This window comes from Cupressus sempervirens, chromosome 4, assembly GCF_028749045.1.
Source record: "Cupressus sempervirens isolate cs-2001-9-10 chromosome 4, ASM2874904v1, whole genome shotgun sequence".
NCBI classification, from domain to species: Eukaryota; Viridiplantae; Streptophyta; class Pinopsida; order Cupressales; family Cupressaceae; genus Cupressus; species Cupressus sempervirens.
Genome location: NC_143121.1, coordinates 685,733,210 through 685,752,189, shown reverse-complemented (window position 1 = coordinate 685,752,189; position 18,980 = coordinate 685,733,210). Strand labels below are relative to the sequence as shown.

Below are 18,980 nucleotides of genomic sequence, written 5' to 3'. Positions count from 1 at the left end.
AACTTGATGATTTTGCATTCTTGGTTATCTTTTCTATCCTCTTTCTTCACCTGCTCACTCCTTGAGGTAGCTTGATCTCAAGCTCAATTCTTTCGTTGGTTTCATCATAGGTTCCAAAATAGGTGGCTTTCGGATCCACAGGCTCATTTAGTAGAGCTTCAATGATATCTTTATTGTCATCAATGTTAACATCATAATCTAGAGGCTTGGCTCATGCCACTCTAGGTTTGACTACCTAAATGTATACTTTTTCACAGTCAACCATGAAACAAATATCTTGCTCATAGTCTTCTACAATCTTCCTAGGTATCCTAAATCTACTTTGCATATTTTCCTTGAATGACTCAAAGTAATTATCCAAATGCTGCTAAAATTCTCACCCATTTCTACTATGTAATCATTGATTTGATATAAAACAAGTGTTAGTGTAAATAATTATTATTTATGCTTTACTTAAGTTTACTTAGGATAAATGCATATTTTATTATTTATTAGGTTAGACACCTAGGAGTATGCATACTCATATGAGTTTTCATGTTGACAACACAAGAATTAGCAACTTTTTTAGCACATGGGAGTATGCATACTATTTTAGCACATGGTGTCTACAACACTAGAGTTTGCATAATCAACTGAGTTGTTATGTTGACAACACAGTTTTTTGCACTCTTAATTAAGCACATGGTGTCTACAACATAATTTTACGTGACACGCCTATGTAGGCTTATCCTCTTATCATCGCATTACTCTTGTGCTCAATGGAGGATAATCCACTCTTGGTGGACATGTGCTTAGTTGTGAGGCTTGTCATATTGCTAACTCCTAGTCATTCTAGAGGCCTTTATATACAAGCACTTCTAGTGTACTTACACATCAATCAACATGAATTGAATTTCATATTGTTATTCTAATCATACTCTATTGGTCTATTTTGTGCTAGTTTTTTAGCTTCTTGGTCTTGTGTGATTTTGCCCTAAGGAAAATTCTTACATGGTATCAGAGCCATAGAGGCATCATTTCATAGCCATTGGAGACCATTCTTGCTTCACCTCTCTAAAGACACTTTGACTCAGATCTAGAGTATCCATAGCTATTGGGAGCATCTAGAGCCAAAGAAGACCTCACCATTGTGATTGGAGTGTCAATTGTGGTGAAAATTAACTATAAATTCACCTATGTTGGGCTATAGTTAAATTTTTTTTGCAAACCAGCACCCGAAGGCCCAATTTACAAATTCAATATGATCTATTAGATCTATGATTTTATTATTTCAGATCTGTCATTTTTATTTTCTCTGTAGTTATTGTATTTTTTAGATTATATTTTTGAATTTTTTTTAGGCCTATTAGGCATGCAGAGAAAACTTTTTTTGCAAGAACCAAGTGGTCAAATCTTGGCCCCCACAGGATATTCAGTGCAATATTCTCTAATTCTGACATCATTCAAATCTAGACTGCACATAGTAACCAATGGTAGAATATTCCATACCATAATCATATATTGACGGTTTCATACATAATCCAGCACTGGAGGCCAAGAAAGCATAGTACTTATCACCAACCAGTAGTTTCAATTTGGTTACTCCTGGTACCATTCTATTTTTTAGTGCGGATGGTATTCACCATATGGTGAATGTGGGATTAAATCCCACACCCACTGTAGGCACATCACCTCTCTGCAGGGTATCCCACTAGTGGTGCTCAACACCTGCACCACCACTAGGCATTACCTCCTGCTAGTGTCTGAAGCAACCACATCCACTGGAAAACTCAATCTCTAGCCACTTAGTTGTTGTCGGTCATTGCAAACTCTAATCACAAACGATAACATGACCTATCAGTGATTTTTTTTAGCTACTCTACATTTTTTTCCAACCTACCATGTTTGTGCACATGTGGATCCCTGTTGATTACTACATAGAGCCTAGTCAGATTGGCCATGATAGCAGTGACTCAACATCCATGTCAAACACCCTATTAGCAGTCGTGCATTAAGACAGTGTCACGTAAGCTTCTACTCAGCAAGCCTAGTCAACATACACATTAGAGCTTCTATATAGGACACATCATAGGCTATACAATTTGACTCAGTGGCTATGCGACTCGTCTATATAGTGTTTGTATATTGACATCACCTACCACATCATCGAGGCCCCATTTTTTTGCTAACATCAATTGATCACTACATTAAAATTGATGGTCATTTGACTGTCATCAATAGGCCAAATTGCACTACCATGATGATTGTTTCGATGTCAAATTTAACCTCACTGTTTCCTGATTAGACCCCTCTCTAGATTCAGTTTTGATTTGATAGTCCAACTTTGGGAGGCCATATCTCTATCATCTGGACTCCAAATCAAGTGTAATTTTTTTTTTGGCTAGAATTTCCTAAACTTTTTAGTGGTGCTATTATTTTCTAGTTTCGGTGCACAAATTTGTTAGAAATTGCAATTTTTGGTGACTGTACCTCTCTAATCCTGCATCTTGCAACTTCAATTGCTCCATACGGGCTCATTTGGATACATTTTTAGGTTCTATTTTTTTTGAAAGTGTGTAATTTTTTATCTACTTTCTAAATTTACAATTAGATTATAATCTTGTGTGGACAAAAATATCACTTTCAAAAATAGGTCATTTCTTTGCATTGTATTGCTTCAAAATTGTTGTATTTTTGAGCTACATTGCAAAGTTCCAAATTCGAACTACAAGAGTAGATTGTAAACAACAAAAATTAGAAGTCCACAAAGTCCATTTTGAAAAAGTGGCCTATTGTAAATGCACTACCTATAAAGTGCCAAATCATACATTTGGGGGGGGGAGGGGGGGGGGGGGGGGGGTGGGGGGTGGGTGATTACTTATTTTTTACATTTTGTGGGGTGCAGACATACATTGATCTCATGGAGTTTACATTTTGTGGGGTGCAGACATACATTGATCTCATGGAGTTCTGTTTCACATGTCAGTTTGGTGTAAGACCTAGGTTGACAAAGAGGAGCTATCAGGAATGGAGTGCCTTGATCATTGATCATCTAAGAAGAGAGCATAAGGAAGTATTTCCTTATTTATGTTCCAAAGAATGACCCTATAATGATCGGGCACCCATTAAAATAATTATGGATGTCATTTATTTAGTGTCAATAAATATTTCTTTGACGCCATTGACAAGTTCAATGATCCTTATAACATTTGGATGGCTCTTTGGTAAGCAGATGGAGACCCCACAGTTCCTCCATTCCCAGAGGACATTCTACCTCTAGTCACTCTAGTTATGGTACCTTCAACTCTAAATGAGATCTTACTTTCTAATGCTTCTGTTGCTTCTATTGATCTAGTTCTAGCCATAGATGCTTTTGATTCAATGCAGCAAGAATTACCATGTCTTCCTACGTCAACTTCATGGGATGACTTCCTTCCATACATTGATCAACTAGCTTAAGTTGTGCATCTTGTGAGTAATCTCATGGATTTCAAACTTCAACTCCATGTATGTTACACCACTAAGCTTCATGTTTCTTCCATCCCACTCAGGAAGAGTTTACTTTGTTAGTTTTGCCTGACCTAAAGTTTTAGTGGTCTTAGATTTGTTCAACATTGGTAATCCAGTGATTCTATGCATCATCTTCTTTGTTATCATGATAGGGTGATCTAACCACAACTGTCCATTATGAATTATGTTGAGTATAAATTTGATCAACTTGACTTGAAAGTCCTTCGACATATGAATAATATGAGTTAAAACCTTCATTTCCAAATAATTGTTCTTAGGTTTGAGAATGCCATCCACACATAACTCATTGAATGCTTCATTCATTTCTAGGGTTCCAAATTCATGAATAGAATAATGATAACACAAATAAATATCATGGACAAGAAGCACCTTAGGTGGAATTTGTGATTGCACACTAGCAAAGTCCAATATCTCTGCAATTTCCAAACTCAGCTTGAATACAAGAACCTTGCAATCCACTCCACGAACCAAAATTTTTGATCCTTTCTTCACTTTGTTTCTCGAAGATTCCATCACTCGGTAGGGTTTTGAAAATGGGAGAATCTTCAACAACAATTTCTCAAATCACTTGGAAACTCGGAATTTTCTCTTCACTCTGTGCTCTAAAAAACTAACTTGGTGAAATAATGCATTTTATTTCTTTCCTTTTAACAAATTTCTTCCTTTCAATCACCATTAATGCTTCATATTTATACTAGCTTGGTGACAGGTTGTCCTCCATGTAGTTTAATCTTTAATGCTTGGAAGACACCTTCAACCTAGTAAGGTCTCCTAACTCAGTAGATTTAATAACTCAATGTCTACATAATGAAATGATATGTAAACTGACCATGCTCGATAAGGTCTTGCAACCCAACCTTGCTCGGTAATCCTTGTGCATCTTGAATGCTAATATGGATCTTTCTATTTGCTAGCTAGAACTGAAGTTACATGACTTCTTCTAAATTATAGTTCTAGTGATCTTCATAGGGAACTAAGTTGAAATGATTGTGTCACCCAACTCATTGGCTTGGGTCTCATTCACTTCATGATTTTGGCTTGCATTCTCTGGAGATTTTGGTACCCATTGTTGCTTCATTTGTTTTCTAATATTTTCAGCTTTGGCTTTCTTTTCATCTCCAATTCTTCATGTGTTCATACAGTTCTTGGCAATATGTCCAAGTTATGTACAAATAAAACATCTCTTTGTAGTATCTCTTTTCCTCATATGATGTTTCACATAGTTTTCTCCAATGTGTCCAAACTCACCATAGTAGTGACATCTACACCATGTAATGTAATCCCATCTAAATATTTCTTTCATAGTTTGTTCTATTGGGTTCCACTTCTTGGTTTTGCACTTTGAATATTTGTGCCCTTGTTTCTTGCAATTGTAACACTTTCCTTCAAACTTAGGTTTCTCTATGCATTCATTTTATCTATGACCATGATTTTTGCAACTATAACACTTTCCATTGAATTTTTCTTTACCATTTCTCCAACATTTGTTTGATGTATGAGCTAAATTACCATAATGATTCAAGTAGGCCTTTTATTTTGTTGAGCTCCTTGTTGAGATGATTCACCTTCTTCTGTGTATCCTAATCCAACTTTGCCTTTGTATCTATACGAACTTTGTTCATTCAATTGATTCATGATTTCCTGCAATTTCATCATTCTTTCATTAATTTTCTTTTCAACACTAAAATCATTTTCCAATCTTTCATTCTTTGTTCTTAGATTGATAAGCTCTTTATTTTCATCATTGAGTTGATCAATAAAGTCTATTTGTTGAAGGGATAGTTGTTAAATTTCATTGTCCTTTTCTTCTATCACTTCTTTGGCTTTATCTTTTTCTTCCATGACTTCACATAATCTAACTAATTGGATTTCTTACTCTCTTTTCAGCTTTCTAACTTCTTCTTAAAGATTGGAATTCTTCTCTAATAGGTCTTTGATTGTTGCATTAGCTTTATCTAAATTTCTTTCAGGACATAAGTCTTCAATTGTACTTTCATTGTAGAGATTTTCATCCATTTGTACTACAAGATCTTTCCTTCTTTTCAATGATTGAGAGAGTTTCTCCTTTGCTTTCTTGAGTTGTCTAATGGTCGATTCTAGATCCAACTAATCATTCTCAATAGCCTTATCTAACCTATATACCTCCATTGCTTCTAATCTTATCTCAAGTTGTTAATCTTATTTTGTGAGAACTAGTAGCTTTGATACCAATTGTTGGAAATATAAGGTAGACTAGATTACTGAGAGGGGAGGGGTGAATCAAGAACCAACAATCTTTTTATCTTACTTCACCAATTAATCCTTCATATAATATTATGATCTAATTGCATGCATGAAATAATGAAAGCAATAAAACATTCATAACACTTTGACACAAGATATGGTGACTCAAAAACCTTCCAATTAGAAAGTAAAACTGGGGTGGGGATGATACCCACAAGCTTTACTACCATAGTATAAAGTTAACCTGTTAAGGCTTACAATTGACCACTTTTGGTGATCTACCCTATTAGGAGCAATAAGGACTATGAGGTCCACCTTGTTGAAGGATTTATAAACATATAATGAAGTATGCACTTAGTTAAGAGATTTAGCAAAAGACTATTAAGCCCACCTTGTTAAAGGATTTGGCTGATGCACCTGTTAGGATGAATAATTGGTTGATCTCTGATCTATAACTATGATTTTTTGAATGAGATTCATGTTGTGGTTTCACAACACACGCCCCATTTCTCCTAGAAATAGGGACCCCCTAGTTTTTTTTAGTCTCCCAGACCCCTAGTCTAGGGCCTGGATCATTTTGGAACTCTTCCTGAGTTTGGATCAAGTCCTAGTCTCTGACTAGACAAACACAGGGTGTCAGAACTGAGAAAAATTGGAAGATTTTAAGTGTTTTAGTGCATAAATGTGCACTTGCACACTAGCACACATGTACACCTATCCAAGGTGCCTAGGTGCGCTAAATGCATGAGTGTGCACTTATCTCCCTTTGGAGATGTGCACTTGTGTCCATGTGCACCTCCAAAGGGTGTGCACTAGGTCCAAAATGCAAAAACCCAAATATCTAAAAAAAAAAAAAAAAAGACATATATAAGGGTGTGTACATGCGTCAAGATGCACATGTGCACACCCTTTTCCCACATAAAAACATTGGACTAAGTTTTCCTTCCTTCACACTTGCTTCACATATGTGTTGTTATGCACATGCGCACCTCACCAAGGTGGGCAGGTGCGCAACAGTGCCAAAATGGTTATTGAGTTACCCTTTGAGTGCACCTAGCGCACCTACGAAGGTGAGAAAGGTGCATTTTTTTACATTCAAGGGCTATTGGGGAGGTTGAACTACTTTTCCACTATTTTAGTGTTTCAAGTTATATTTTCAATTCTCTGAATTAATGTTTGCATCTTTGTGAAGATAAAAAGGCATCCTTAACTTTTCAGGTTATAACTTTTGACCTAGAGCTCAGAATTTGGAACTATTTACACCATTGGAAAGAACTAAGATTCTAATTTCAGTCCCTAAAATTGCCAACTTTTGGCTACCTAATTTTAGGAGTCAATGAAAGTTTCAACTTGACATTTTGACTAGAAGACCTCCAAAAAAGCTAGTTAAAAACACCTAGAAAATCTTGATAAAAAAATATGAAAATGTTTCAAACATTTGATCATTCTGGATCACCTGGTCTCTGGCCAGGAAGGATCGAGTAGCTAGAGAGAAGAAAAAATCAAGGAGTCAACTTCACAATGCATTGAAGATGTGCATAACATGAAGGTGCACAAGTGCGCATAACACAAAGATGTGGCACATAATGTGCATATGCACAGATCATCATAGCATCTTCATTATCAACAACAATATAGATCTCACTTAAGTTGGTAACCTTTGCCTTCAAAGGAGTCACACGTAAGTTTTGATTCATGAATCTATACTAAAGATCAAAGATACATAGGTTGGAAACATGAACCAAAACAAATTCCTCATCTTATGCAACTATTAATGACAAGATTCAACACAGGTGCCTTGGGATTTCAGATAGAAGAAGCAGAAAGAGTTCAAATATATGAAAAAAATTTGCTATAAAAAGGCTATAAATCATCAAAAAGGGGAAAAATAAGTATGCTAGAGTGTTCTCAGATGTCATCTAAAAAAAACCTAGAAACCATTTCCAAAGCTAAGAACTTTGATTTTTTGGTGATGCACAAATTTCATGTAGGTGTGTTGGTGCATAAGATGCACTACTCTAAAGGTGCACCAAACTTTTTGAAGAATTTAGAGATGCACCAACAATTAACTTCAAGTTCCAAACTTAGAGTTTCCATGCATCAAAAATACATTCTGATGGTAGTTTAACTCCTAGAAACATTTAGAGAAGGCAAAGCTTCCGTTTTTGGAGCTTCTAATGACTCCTAGATCCTCTTGGAGTTTCCTTCTTCTTATCTACTTCTTCTTTCTTTTTTTTAAGACATGTAAAGCCTCATGCACTTATTCATTGATATAAACAAGGGTGGAGTCCTACTTAGCACCATTTAGAGAGTCAGTTTGTACATAATTAGATTTGTTTTCTTAGTTTTAAGCATATATTTTCATGAAGAGATCTCTCACTCTCAACATAAGTTGAGGAGATGATTTCTTATCAATCCATGAATGTAACATGTATTCTAGGTCATTATTTTGATGCAATAATATATGCTATTGGTTATTGAAGGATTTGAGCAATACACAAAACAATTCCACAAAGCCCTTGAATACCTACATGTAGACAACCTGTCATAGAGAAGAAAAAGACAAGAGGAGGCAAGGGTTTGCTCTGAAAAATATGTAAATGTATTCTTAGATAAAGAAAAGATACAAGATATTTACAAATGATCTATCCTTATAGTAGGAGATTGAAACTCAAAAAGGGTAACTTAAAAGGTACAGAAGGTAACCTAAAATGTAAAAACCATTTAATAATTATTAAATAAGAATGCAAAAAAATCATAAAATGAAATCTTAAGAAGGGAGAAAAGGTAATTTTATTAATGAAATTAAATTAACCTTTTTCTCTAACACATCCCCCCCCCCCCCGCCCTCAAGATGAGCAACAATGCAATTACAAACAATGTAGAAAGAGCAAGGAACCAACTTTCCAAAAATATAACATTTTTTGAAAAATAGAGTTGGGATGCTCAAGATATGCCCTCTGGAGTGAAGAATAGAACACCCAGCTTTGATTGTCCAAATAAGTAACCAAACTACATTAAAACTAAAAAAATCCTATGCCATTGTCTCCATCTCGGAACTAGCTTTTTGACACTTTTTTTGAATCAAAAAGATATGTCTGCATGCTCAAGATACAACCAAAAAATGATAGGGCCCCTGAAATGCATCAAAAAAGAAATATATAGAAAAAGAAAAGAAAAAGTAAATCACATCAACCCTGAGCGGAGTGAAGGAGGAGCATAGTGGAGCTTGGGCAGAGGGAGGGCAGAGCTACTATAGAGGTGGTGGGTGAGAGTGGCTCTATTGGCAGTAGTGGTCGATCGAGCAGCGGCGGTCACAAGAATCACAGTGGCCTATAGGACTGCTAGTGGTTACTGCTATGATTACCACTACCATTAGTGGCTTCAATGACCACCAACAACTTTTTCTAACTACAATGGCCAAAAAATCATTTTTTTGCATTTTTTTTAATGGAAAAAATGCCTTAAAGTGCTTACAGAGGTCGTACGGCCCTGCTAGGCAAAAAAATTTTGCCTTCTAGATCAATGTTGTCCAAAATGGATGAACTTTGTATGGAAATAGGGGTTTTGATACCTTTTGAGTCCATCCATGAGGCCTGTCTGGCCTCAAGTTGCTCCAAAAATTAGTGACCCCCCTATTTCACAAGAAATACTCAAAAAAACTCTAGACCTGATCTGTTAAACCCTCGTTCTCTTTTTTCTCCAAATACTAAACAAGCTACAACAAATTTGGCTCTAATACTATGAAGGATTTGAGCAATATGTAAAACAAATGCATAAAGCCCTCAAATACTTACATGTAGAAAACTTGTCACAAAGAAGAAAAAGACAAGAGAAGGCAAGGGTTTGCTCTGAAAAATATGCAAATGTATTCTCAGATAAAGAAAAGATACTAGATACTTACAAACAATCTATCCTAATAGTAGGAGATCAAAACCCGAAAAGGGTAACCTAATGATAAAATCCATTTAATAATTACTAAATAATTATTAAATGAGAGTGCAAAAAAAAGAAGCATAAAATGAAATTGTAAGAAGGGAGAAAAGGTAATTTAATTAATGAAATTAAATTAACCTTTTTCTCTAACAATGTTCTCATTCTAAGTGTAGTTATTCTTGTCAAAGTGTGTTATTTTTGTGGATTCTTGTTCATGATAATAATGGAGCCAATAGTTTTGTTGTGTTGATTTGATTGTGCAATATTTTTAGTTTTGGTGTTCGTCACGTGTTGACGAATTATGTTGATGTACAGAGTTGGAGAAGAGATCACCCTATTTTTCCTACATAGCTTCTTGTCTCACATGAGCACACTCTCTGTGGCCTTGTGATTTGATAAGAAGTGAAAAATCTTTTAGTTTTACTAAGTTTCCATCAATGATTGGATCAATGGATTTGAAGAAACATTTCTCCTACTTTCATTGGTTTCCTACCCAATTTTTTCAACAATTTAACTCAAAGACGTGTTATTATCATGGTTTATATCTATTAAGAATTTCTCTTTTATGCAATTTACTTTCATCTCTTATTACGTTATCTTTGTTATTTTATTTGCTAACCCTTTGTTGAATTAGGAATTCATCTAGTTACATTGTTAGATTACATTCATTTAAAAATAGAAAATACCAAAAACATATCTTTGTTTGTGGTTAATTTTGAAACAACAAGCAGATTCATCATCTTATCCAAAATTGGTTCAAACCAACAAAGGCCTCTTTATGAACAAAAATATTTATCTTCAACTAAATGGATTCTAGTAGGTCACAAGATCACCTGGAACCTTGAATTTGATCCCAGATCAGCTTCTCAAGAGAAGAGTTTGAAAGAATTCATATTGTTAAGCATCGTGCAAAATGATAGCTCAACAATTCCTTGTATTGCAATGATCACTTGACTGTGATAGATAAATCTCTATTGTCCCATATATTTCATGTAGCCTTGCTCAATTTGCACTCATGCACATCATAGTACTCTTCATATACATACTTGGATATGACACAATACATTACATATATACTAATCCAATTCATTACCTTCTAGAGTTGGCTACAATACCAAATTCATCATAATTCACAAAGTTGGCCTAATTGCTATAACTCAAGTTCTAAAGACAAACTTGATGATGTTATAATACATGAAAATATTGTCAACGATTGGCAACCTTTGGCACTCTGTTGAAGTTGAATCTTAGTCCATACTGATCACTCTTCAAGTAGCTCAAACTCGATCAGCACTATGTGACTCAGTGAACACTGAGAAACTCAGTAGTTGCTGAATCACTTGGTTAACACTACATGACTTGTTCAACTCTAGATTCACTTCGTTAACCCTTAAAGCTCGATAGACACTGTAGAGCTTGGTTAACACTATAAAGCTTGGTTAACACTGGAGTCTCCATCACTTCCACTAGATAGCTTGGTAGACACTGTTATGCTTAGGCTATACTACAAACTATCTCTGATGCTTAGTAGATACTGTATAGCTTGACATGAACTACAAACTGTCTGTTTGGCTCGGTAGCAATTGAGACACTTGGTTAACATTGCTAAATGAATGATAAGCATAGTAGCAACTATAGAGTGCAGAAGCAATGTAACCATTTGACTAAGTATTGAGTCAAGGATAGACAAATCGACCTTAATGTCAACAAGGAAAAGAAACTAAAAAAGAAGAAGACAACTGCTACAACAAATAAGTCCTATCTAGTTACACTAGATGAAGAAATTGTCATTCTAGACTCAAACCCCAACACTTTGGATGAAGATTACTTCTAACTATATATATTGCATTATGTAGTAGAAAGACTAATCAAGAAAGATTAAAGGAGCATAATCAAAAGCAAGTATTGTATGATGTTAAAGCAATTCTATTAGAGGTTGTTCTTGATGTCATTCTTAATGAGAAGATTCCAATCCTAGAGAAACTTGTTCAAATTGTTGAAAAAGTGGATGAACTAGATATGAATGTTCAAGAAAAGTTCAATCAAATTCGGAGAAAAATTCGGAGACCAAAGTTCTAGAGAAAGTTGGTAAAGACATTAATGTGCAACAAGTTGGATTCTCTACCATGGTTATTGAATTGGAGACCATTGTCCAAAATGTAATCGATTTATTTCAAAAGTCAAGTAATACCCTTAGTCTCACCCAAGACATCAAAGGTAAGTTACATAAAGTGGATGAATATTCGAAGACAAGTGAAGATGAACTAACTACTAACCTAAACTCGTATTTTCTTCACTATGCAAAAACCAAATTCTATAGTTGAGTTCAACATGTCCTACTACATGAAGAGGGAAATATTATTGTAGAAATCCATGAGATGCAAGCATTTTTTCTATCTCATCTTGAGGTAATGCAGAGGAGTATTCAAAAGGCCAAAATCCTTATTGTTACCTCCAAGCTATCAATTACAAATCATATGATTTCTAGCAACTAACTTGAAGTTTGAGAAACAAACTTTGAAAATTTTAAAGAAAAAGTGGGACAAAATGATGAATCTAATGATGAAGAGTCATCAAGTATTTTTGGATAAACTTAGAGTAAGGCCAAGGTAATTACATTTTTCTTTGAAGTTTAATTTTTGGCAAAAGTGTCAAAAGAAGGGGGATATTACTGAAGGATTTGAGAAAATACACAAATCAAATCTACAAAGTCCTCAAATACCTACATGTAGAAAACTTATCACAGAGAAGAAAAAGACAAGATGAGGTAAGGGTTTTCTCTAAAAACATGCAAATTATATTCTTAGATAAAGAAAAGATGTAGATTGTTACAAAAGATCAATCCTTATAAAAGGAGATTGAAACCTGAAGGGGTAACCTAAAAGGTAAAAGCTATTTAATAATTACTAATTAATTATCAAATAGAAATGCAAAAAGCGCATAAAGCCAAATCTTAAAAAGGGAGAAAAGCTAAATTTAATTAATGAAATTAAATTAACCTTTTTCTCTAACACCCCCCTTAAGATGAGCAACAATGTAGTTACAAACAATGTAGAAAGAGCAAGGAAACTACAATGTAATGTTGAAAGCAAACTTAGGTCCCAGCAAAAAGGCCTGATGAGGTATCCAATGACAACCAAATCCCTATGAAATAGAGAAATGGAGAAAACCTAGTGAGAAAAACTCTACTCCAAGAAGAGATCGCTGAAAACCTAGTGAAGGACTACAAAAGGCTCCAACTAGAGGAATGTTCTAGAAAATAGGAACAAAAGAGAAATCAGGAAGAAAACCATTCAAGCATGTAGAAGCTACAAAGCTCTGTCAAAAGTAATTGTTGACATGAGGAACCTCCACTGAAATAGAACCTGACCAGGTAGAGAAGATTGTAATCTGTATTGAATCAAGAGGCATAGAAAGGAAAATAAATGAACTCTAAAATATAGATGAAATGAAACACCAAAGCATGAAGAGTTGATCAATTGAACATGGAAGGATTCAACCAAAGTATGAATGAAAAGAATAGTGTATGTATGCTAAATGATCCATCTCACTGAAATGCATAAGTACACAACCACTGCATCCGCCTAGTACATAGGAAAAAAAGCTAAATATATAGCTCACTCCATCAAATCAAGGAAGCATGAGAAACAACAGAATAACCCCCTCTAATGCAGACAATGGTAGGGTGACATGCAATTGAGAAAGTGGGCCAATATCTCTTGCAACATAGAAAGAACCAAGGACATCCAGAGTGAGGAAGAGGTAAAAACACCTATAAAGGCATGTGTCATTGACACATCATGGGGCTAATGTCATGGAAGGGACACTTCCTTGACAAAGGAAGAGGGCACTAAAAGGAAAACAATTGTCCCCCCAATGCACTTTATAATGTAGTGTGAGTACAATAAGTCACAATGATGAGAAAGATCCTGAACAGAGTGGCACTTTATCTTAGCGTGTTTGCATAAACATTCTTATAAATGATATTAACAATGATTAAAAAGGAAAAAGAGGTATTACAATAGATAGTACAACCCAAAAGAAGAAATTCCATGCCACAAAAAATGATCCCCAGACCTGAAACACCCAAGATAACCACCATAGTGCAATAAAGAAAAAACCATAATAGAAAGATCTTGGAGCATAATTTGGAAGACAAACTAGCATTTCTAGAAAGAGTACTGAACCATCCTTCCAAAAATATAACATTTTCAAAAAAATAGAGTTGGGATGCTCAAGATATGCCCTCTAAAGTGAAAAATAGAACATCCAGCTTTGACTGCTCAAATAGGCAACCAAACTACATCTAAACCCAAAAATTCTTGTGCCATTGTCTCTATCTTGGAGCCATCTTTCTAGCACTTTTTTTCAGATAAAAAAAAGACATCCATATGCTCATGAAATCATGAAAAAATCGACAAGGCTTCTGGAAATGCATCAAAAAAGAATTATTTTTTTTACAAATAATAAATAAATAAAACTTTTTAATAGATGCATTGCTAGAGGAGCAGAGGTAGAGTGGTGGGTTGGTTGTACTCGGGGTGGTGGAGCCATAACAATAGTGGTGGGAGGGAGGTGCCACTAGTGGCAGTTGTTAGGAGCTACTACAATTAGCGAGACTGCTTGTAGTTACCGCTAACTGCTAGCGATCTCGGTGACTTCTCGTGGTTTGTTTAAACTGTAGTGGGTCAAAAACCCTCAAATTTCAATTTTTTTGTAATTTAAAAAAAAAATTCTTGCATCAAAGTGTGTGTAGAGGCTATATGGCCTTCTAGGCAAAATATTTTTGCTTCCTTGATCAATATTGTCCAAAATGGACAAACTTTATGTGGAAACAAGGGTCTTGATGCCTTTTGAATCCAACCGTGAGGTCGGTTTGGCCTCAAAGTGCTCCAAATTTTAAAGACCCCCTATTTTCAAAAAATACCAAAAAAAAATCTAGATCTGATTTGTCAAACCCTCGATCTCTTTTTTCTCCAAATAATGAACAAGATACAACAGATCTAGCTCTGATACCATGAAGGATTTGAGCAAATATGAAAATCAAATCCATGAAGCCCTCAAATACGTACATGTAGAGAACCTATCAAAAAGAAGAAATAGACAAGAGGAGGTAAGGGTTTGCTCTGAAAGCATGCAAATTGTAATCTCAGATAAAGAAAAGATGTAGATTATTACAAAAGATCAATCCTTATAAAAGGAGATCAAAACCTAAAAGTTACAAAGGGTAACCTAAAAGATAAAAGCTATTTAATAATTATTAATTAATTATTAAATAGAGAATGCAAAAAGTGCATAAAGTGAAATCTTAAGAAGGGAGAAAAGGTAATTTAATTAATGAAATTAAATTAACCTTTTTCTCTTACAATTATGTGAAACTTGTGATACTGTAAAAGAATTTTTGATATCTATGTATATTGAAAGGCTGGGTATGTAGATAGTTTGGATTATGGTAATGATGTATGATGATGTGTGAATATGATTAAGGAGTTATAAGGATTGTATATACAAAAGAGTTTTTAAAAACCCAAGTTTTATAAAGTCTCAGATGAATGAACATATATAAGGGGAGTTCTACATATTTTCATAGACATACACTTTTTGAGATACAAAGAACAATTTTTTTGTTACTAATGCCAAAGGGAGAGAATGTTACTCCCATTACACACTCATGTTGTCATTAGATAAAAAAAGATAGAACAAAACACATTGACTATTGGTTGGTAGACATAGTCACTGAACAATACTATTGTGTCTGAGGAAATGATAAAGAAATGTTCAAGTGTAAGGCAAAACACTTATAACTGAGCATAGGTATTACTAAGCAACTTACTGTTCACCAAGCATAGACATCACCAAGCAAATTAAGCTTTACCGAGTAGAAATTCATAGAGTTACAAAAATATTATCAAGCGTAAATCATAAATATGCTCTAAGTTGTACATGAAGTACATACAAGTCAGAATTGGCACATAATCTTATGTCTAACGATCTCATAGAGTAGGAAAGCATGTTTACAAATATCGAGGAAAGGATTTGGTAAGATTTATTGGTCAATACAATTTGACTATTCATGATTCCAAGGTAGATACATAACAAACAAAATAGAGGAAGGAAAAGGAAGAGATAAGAATTACTCTACATCATTGATTGTGATCTATGACATGATCTAGATGATTCCTAAACCTTATATAGTTTAAGGATCATAAAGAGGCAAAAATAAAACTATTTAAAGATATACAAGGGGCAATTCAAAGTTATTGTTAAGATGAGATTTATTGTTTTGATTAATGTTATATTAAGAAAGGGATAAATCATAAGCATGAATTGAGAGTCATGAAACATAAGATAGGATTTGATATCAGTCACTAGAGGTGATAAATTAATAAGAAGAAGAGGGATCTGGATAGAAAAGCAAGTTGTATTGTATAGATCAATTTTACAGCTATTCTTGAACCATTATAGCAGATTAACATACTTTCACAAGGTAGACCTAATAGTATGATTGGAAATCTCTTAATTAGGTACACATTTTGTATAGTTTTGTAAAATCCTTTCACAATGTAGATCCTTATAGATCTTATTGTATTACTCCTAGTAGAGTAAGTCACCAGAAGTGGCCCCTATTGTAGCCCTAACAAGGTACCCTCTTACTATAGTAGTGATGGATTTGTGGGTACCATCTCCACCACAAATTTCCATCTAACCAAGGGTTTTTGCATGACAAAATACTTGTTTTATGTATAATGATTCTAGAGTTTACATTTACATGCATACGTTGAGATGGACTAGCTACATTTACTTTCATTTAAGCATTATGGTTAATGATAGGTGTTTACTAAGTGGATAGAATTACTAAGGGAAAATCATAGTTTAAAGGGAAATAAAATGTTTTGAGGATACTAATTCACCCCCCCCCCCCCCCCCCAACATCCTACCTTTCCACAATAATCAAACTATATATATGCTCAACGTGTGGACCCACACCCTAAGCACATACCAAGCATACTCATAATACATCAAAGTCACCACTTAGTACTAAAAAATATATTTCCTTGGGTGATGGTAGATCCCTTTGAGGTTATGCATTTTCTTGGTGTGTGTGTTAGTCACTTCTTGATTACATGGTTTCTTGATGTTTGTGGCTAGGTTGTTATCTCTGCAAGCATGATGGGGTGGGATTGCAGGTTCCACATGGTAGCAAGGAAATGCAATATTATAACACCACTCAAGGATAATATACAAGGATGCACTTCCTCTAGATATGGAGACTCGGTGCCCAAGATCTCACACCATTTGATACCTTTAGTTTATATGCATGCTTGATTTATACTCTTGATGTTCTTGATCGTATCTTAGTTTATTTTTATATTCATGTTATCATGAAAGATGATGATATTCCTATGGGGGAGTATATTATCATTATTGGATACATGATTTAAAGCTTATCTATTGCATTCATGATAGAGTTTGTTAAAGATTTCGACATACTTGTTATTTTGTGAAGATTGGTAGAACATCAAAGAGAGATTATTAGCTTTGCACAGTTTGAGGATTGAAGATCAATTTATGTGCACTTAAGGAGATTTTCTATGGTATGTCTAGATGCCATAGTTAAGAGTGTACATAGAAATATGAAGTTTGGACAAAGTTATGAGGATTTTCCTAAAGGTAGCTTTCATATAGCATTTTTGGAAAGCAGGTCCTATTGTTTAGATTTTATCTCCTAATAGAGATGGAATCTAGTTGAGCGAGATGAGACAAAGGTTGAAGACATGTTGGAGATGTCATCACATGAAAATTTATGAAGACTGTGAGCCAACAGATTGATTATAATCCTAAAAAGATGTAATATTATAATGTAACATGTATTTTAATATTGTGAGATGGTCCTATATTATTATTATAAATTGGGAAAGCCTCAAGGTTGACTCAATAACTTTCTTTAGGACTTGGTATAAAGGAAAGGTCATTTCCTTGTGGATAGGTATCTAGTGTAGACATTTTGTAATTAGTGAGGTCATTTGTGTGATATGTGGTCATATCTATGTGATGTATATTGTGTGAGCTTGAGTGCAAATATTTTTTGGACAAGAGAAGACTTTGGTGGAGTTGAGGCATAGTGAGCTTACAAGGAATTGTATTTGGCAAGATAAATTATTGTTGGATCATTGTTGATGCACACTTGTATTATTTAGTGAGGATAGTATAGAAGTTGTTTGGATAGTGGGTTCAGTTTACTTCCTTTCAACTATTAACAAGGTTGGCACAACTCCTATTCAAACATGGACTCATATCTACTGATTATACTTCATTAATTCCCAATAGGGTTTATCCTCTAACAAGGAGCTTTTATATTAGTACATCATTTTGTGGGTACCATCCCCATTAGGGTTTTCCTTTTGATCACGGGTTTCCTAGTTAACAAATCAGGTGTTATTGTGTATTGTTATCTTTCTATGGTTGTTGCATCTATTGTTTACATGTTTTAGAGTTAATAAAGACATTAAGAGTTGTTTTAATTACATAACTAATTCACCTCCTACCCCCTAGTTATCTTAGTGGACTTCACTTTCTAACAATTTGTTATCAAATCATAAGGTCTTTGAAGGAAAATCTTAACAACTTAAGGAGATCTGTGGTGAGTCATTTCAGAAAAGGGAGTCTAAAGTTTGATGGAGTTAACTATGACAACTAGAAAGAAAAAATGAAGACACACCTATTGTGCATGGGTCTAGATTATTGGTTTCTTACTAAGAATAGTAAAGATGTGATTGAAGAATACAAGCTTGAGGTTGTGGGGAAACTCAAAAAGATACATTCATGTATATCATTCTTGCTAGAGAAACATTGTTATCAACTCTTCTAGAAACTGAATATGGCTAGGTAAAATCATTGAGACTTGCTCATGAAATTTGGAATACTTTACAAAGTACATTTGAAGGTGATAAATGTGCTTAGAAGGCTAGATTGCAAAGTTGGATATGTTTATTTCAAGATTCTAAGATGTTGGAAGATGAATCTATAAGAAGTTATTTTGATAGAATACTAGAAATTGTTATAGGAATTAAGACTTGTGGAGGACAAAAATCAGAAAATGAAGTTGTATGGAAGATATTGAAGACTTTGACACCTGCTTACAAATAGACAATGCACATGATTGAACAATTTATAACTTGCACATCTAATTTTACAAGAGAGACTCTTCTTAGGAGATTACAGACCACTGAAATGTGGATGAAATGAAGTGAAGAATTTCCTAGAGTAGAAATGACTTTCTAAGTACAAAGAGACAAACCTATGTTGACAAG

General features: G+C 34.5%; 1 protein-coding gene across 1 annotated transcript in view; it reads left to right on the top strand.

Moving 5' to 3' along the window:
- Nucleotides 1-11,795: 11,795 nt before the first annotated feature.
- Nucleotides 11,796-18,980, top strand: part of LOC149563117 (protein N-terminal asparagine amidohydrolase-like) — a 171,737-nt gene continuing 164,552 nt past the window's right edge. Inside the window, exon 1 of the mRNA XM_089828069.1 lies at nucleotides 11,796-11,886. Coding sequence (XP_089684195.1) covers nucleotides 11,796-11,886 — 91 coding nt within the window. The remainder of the gene's footprint in view (nucleotides 11,887-18,980) is intronic.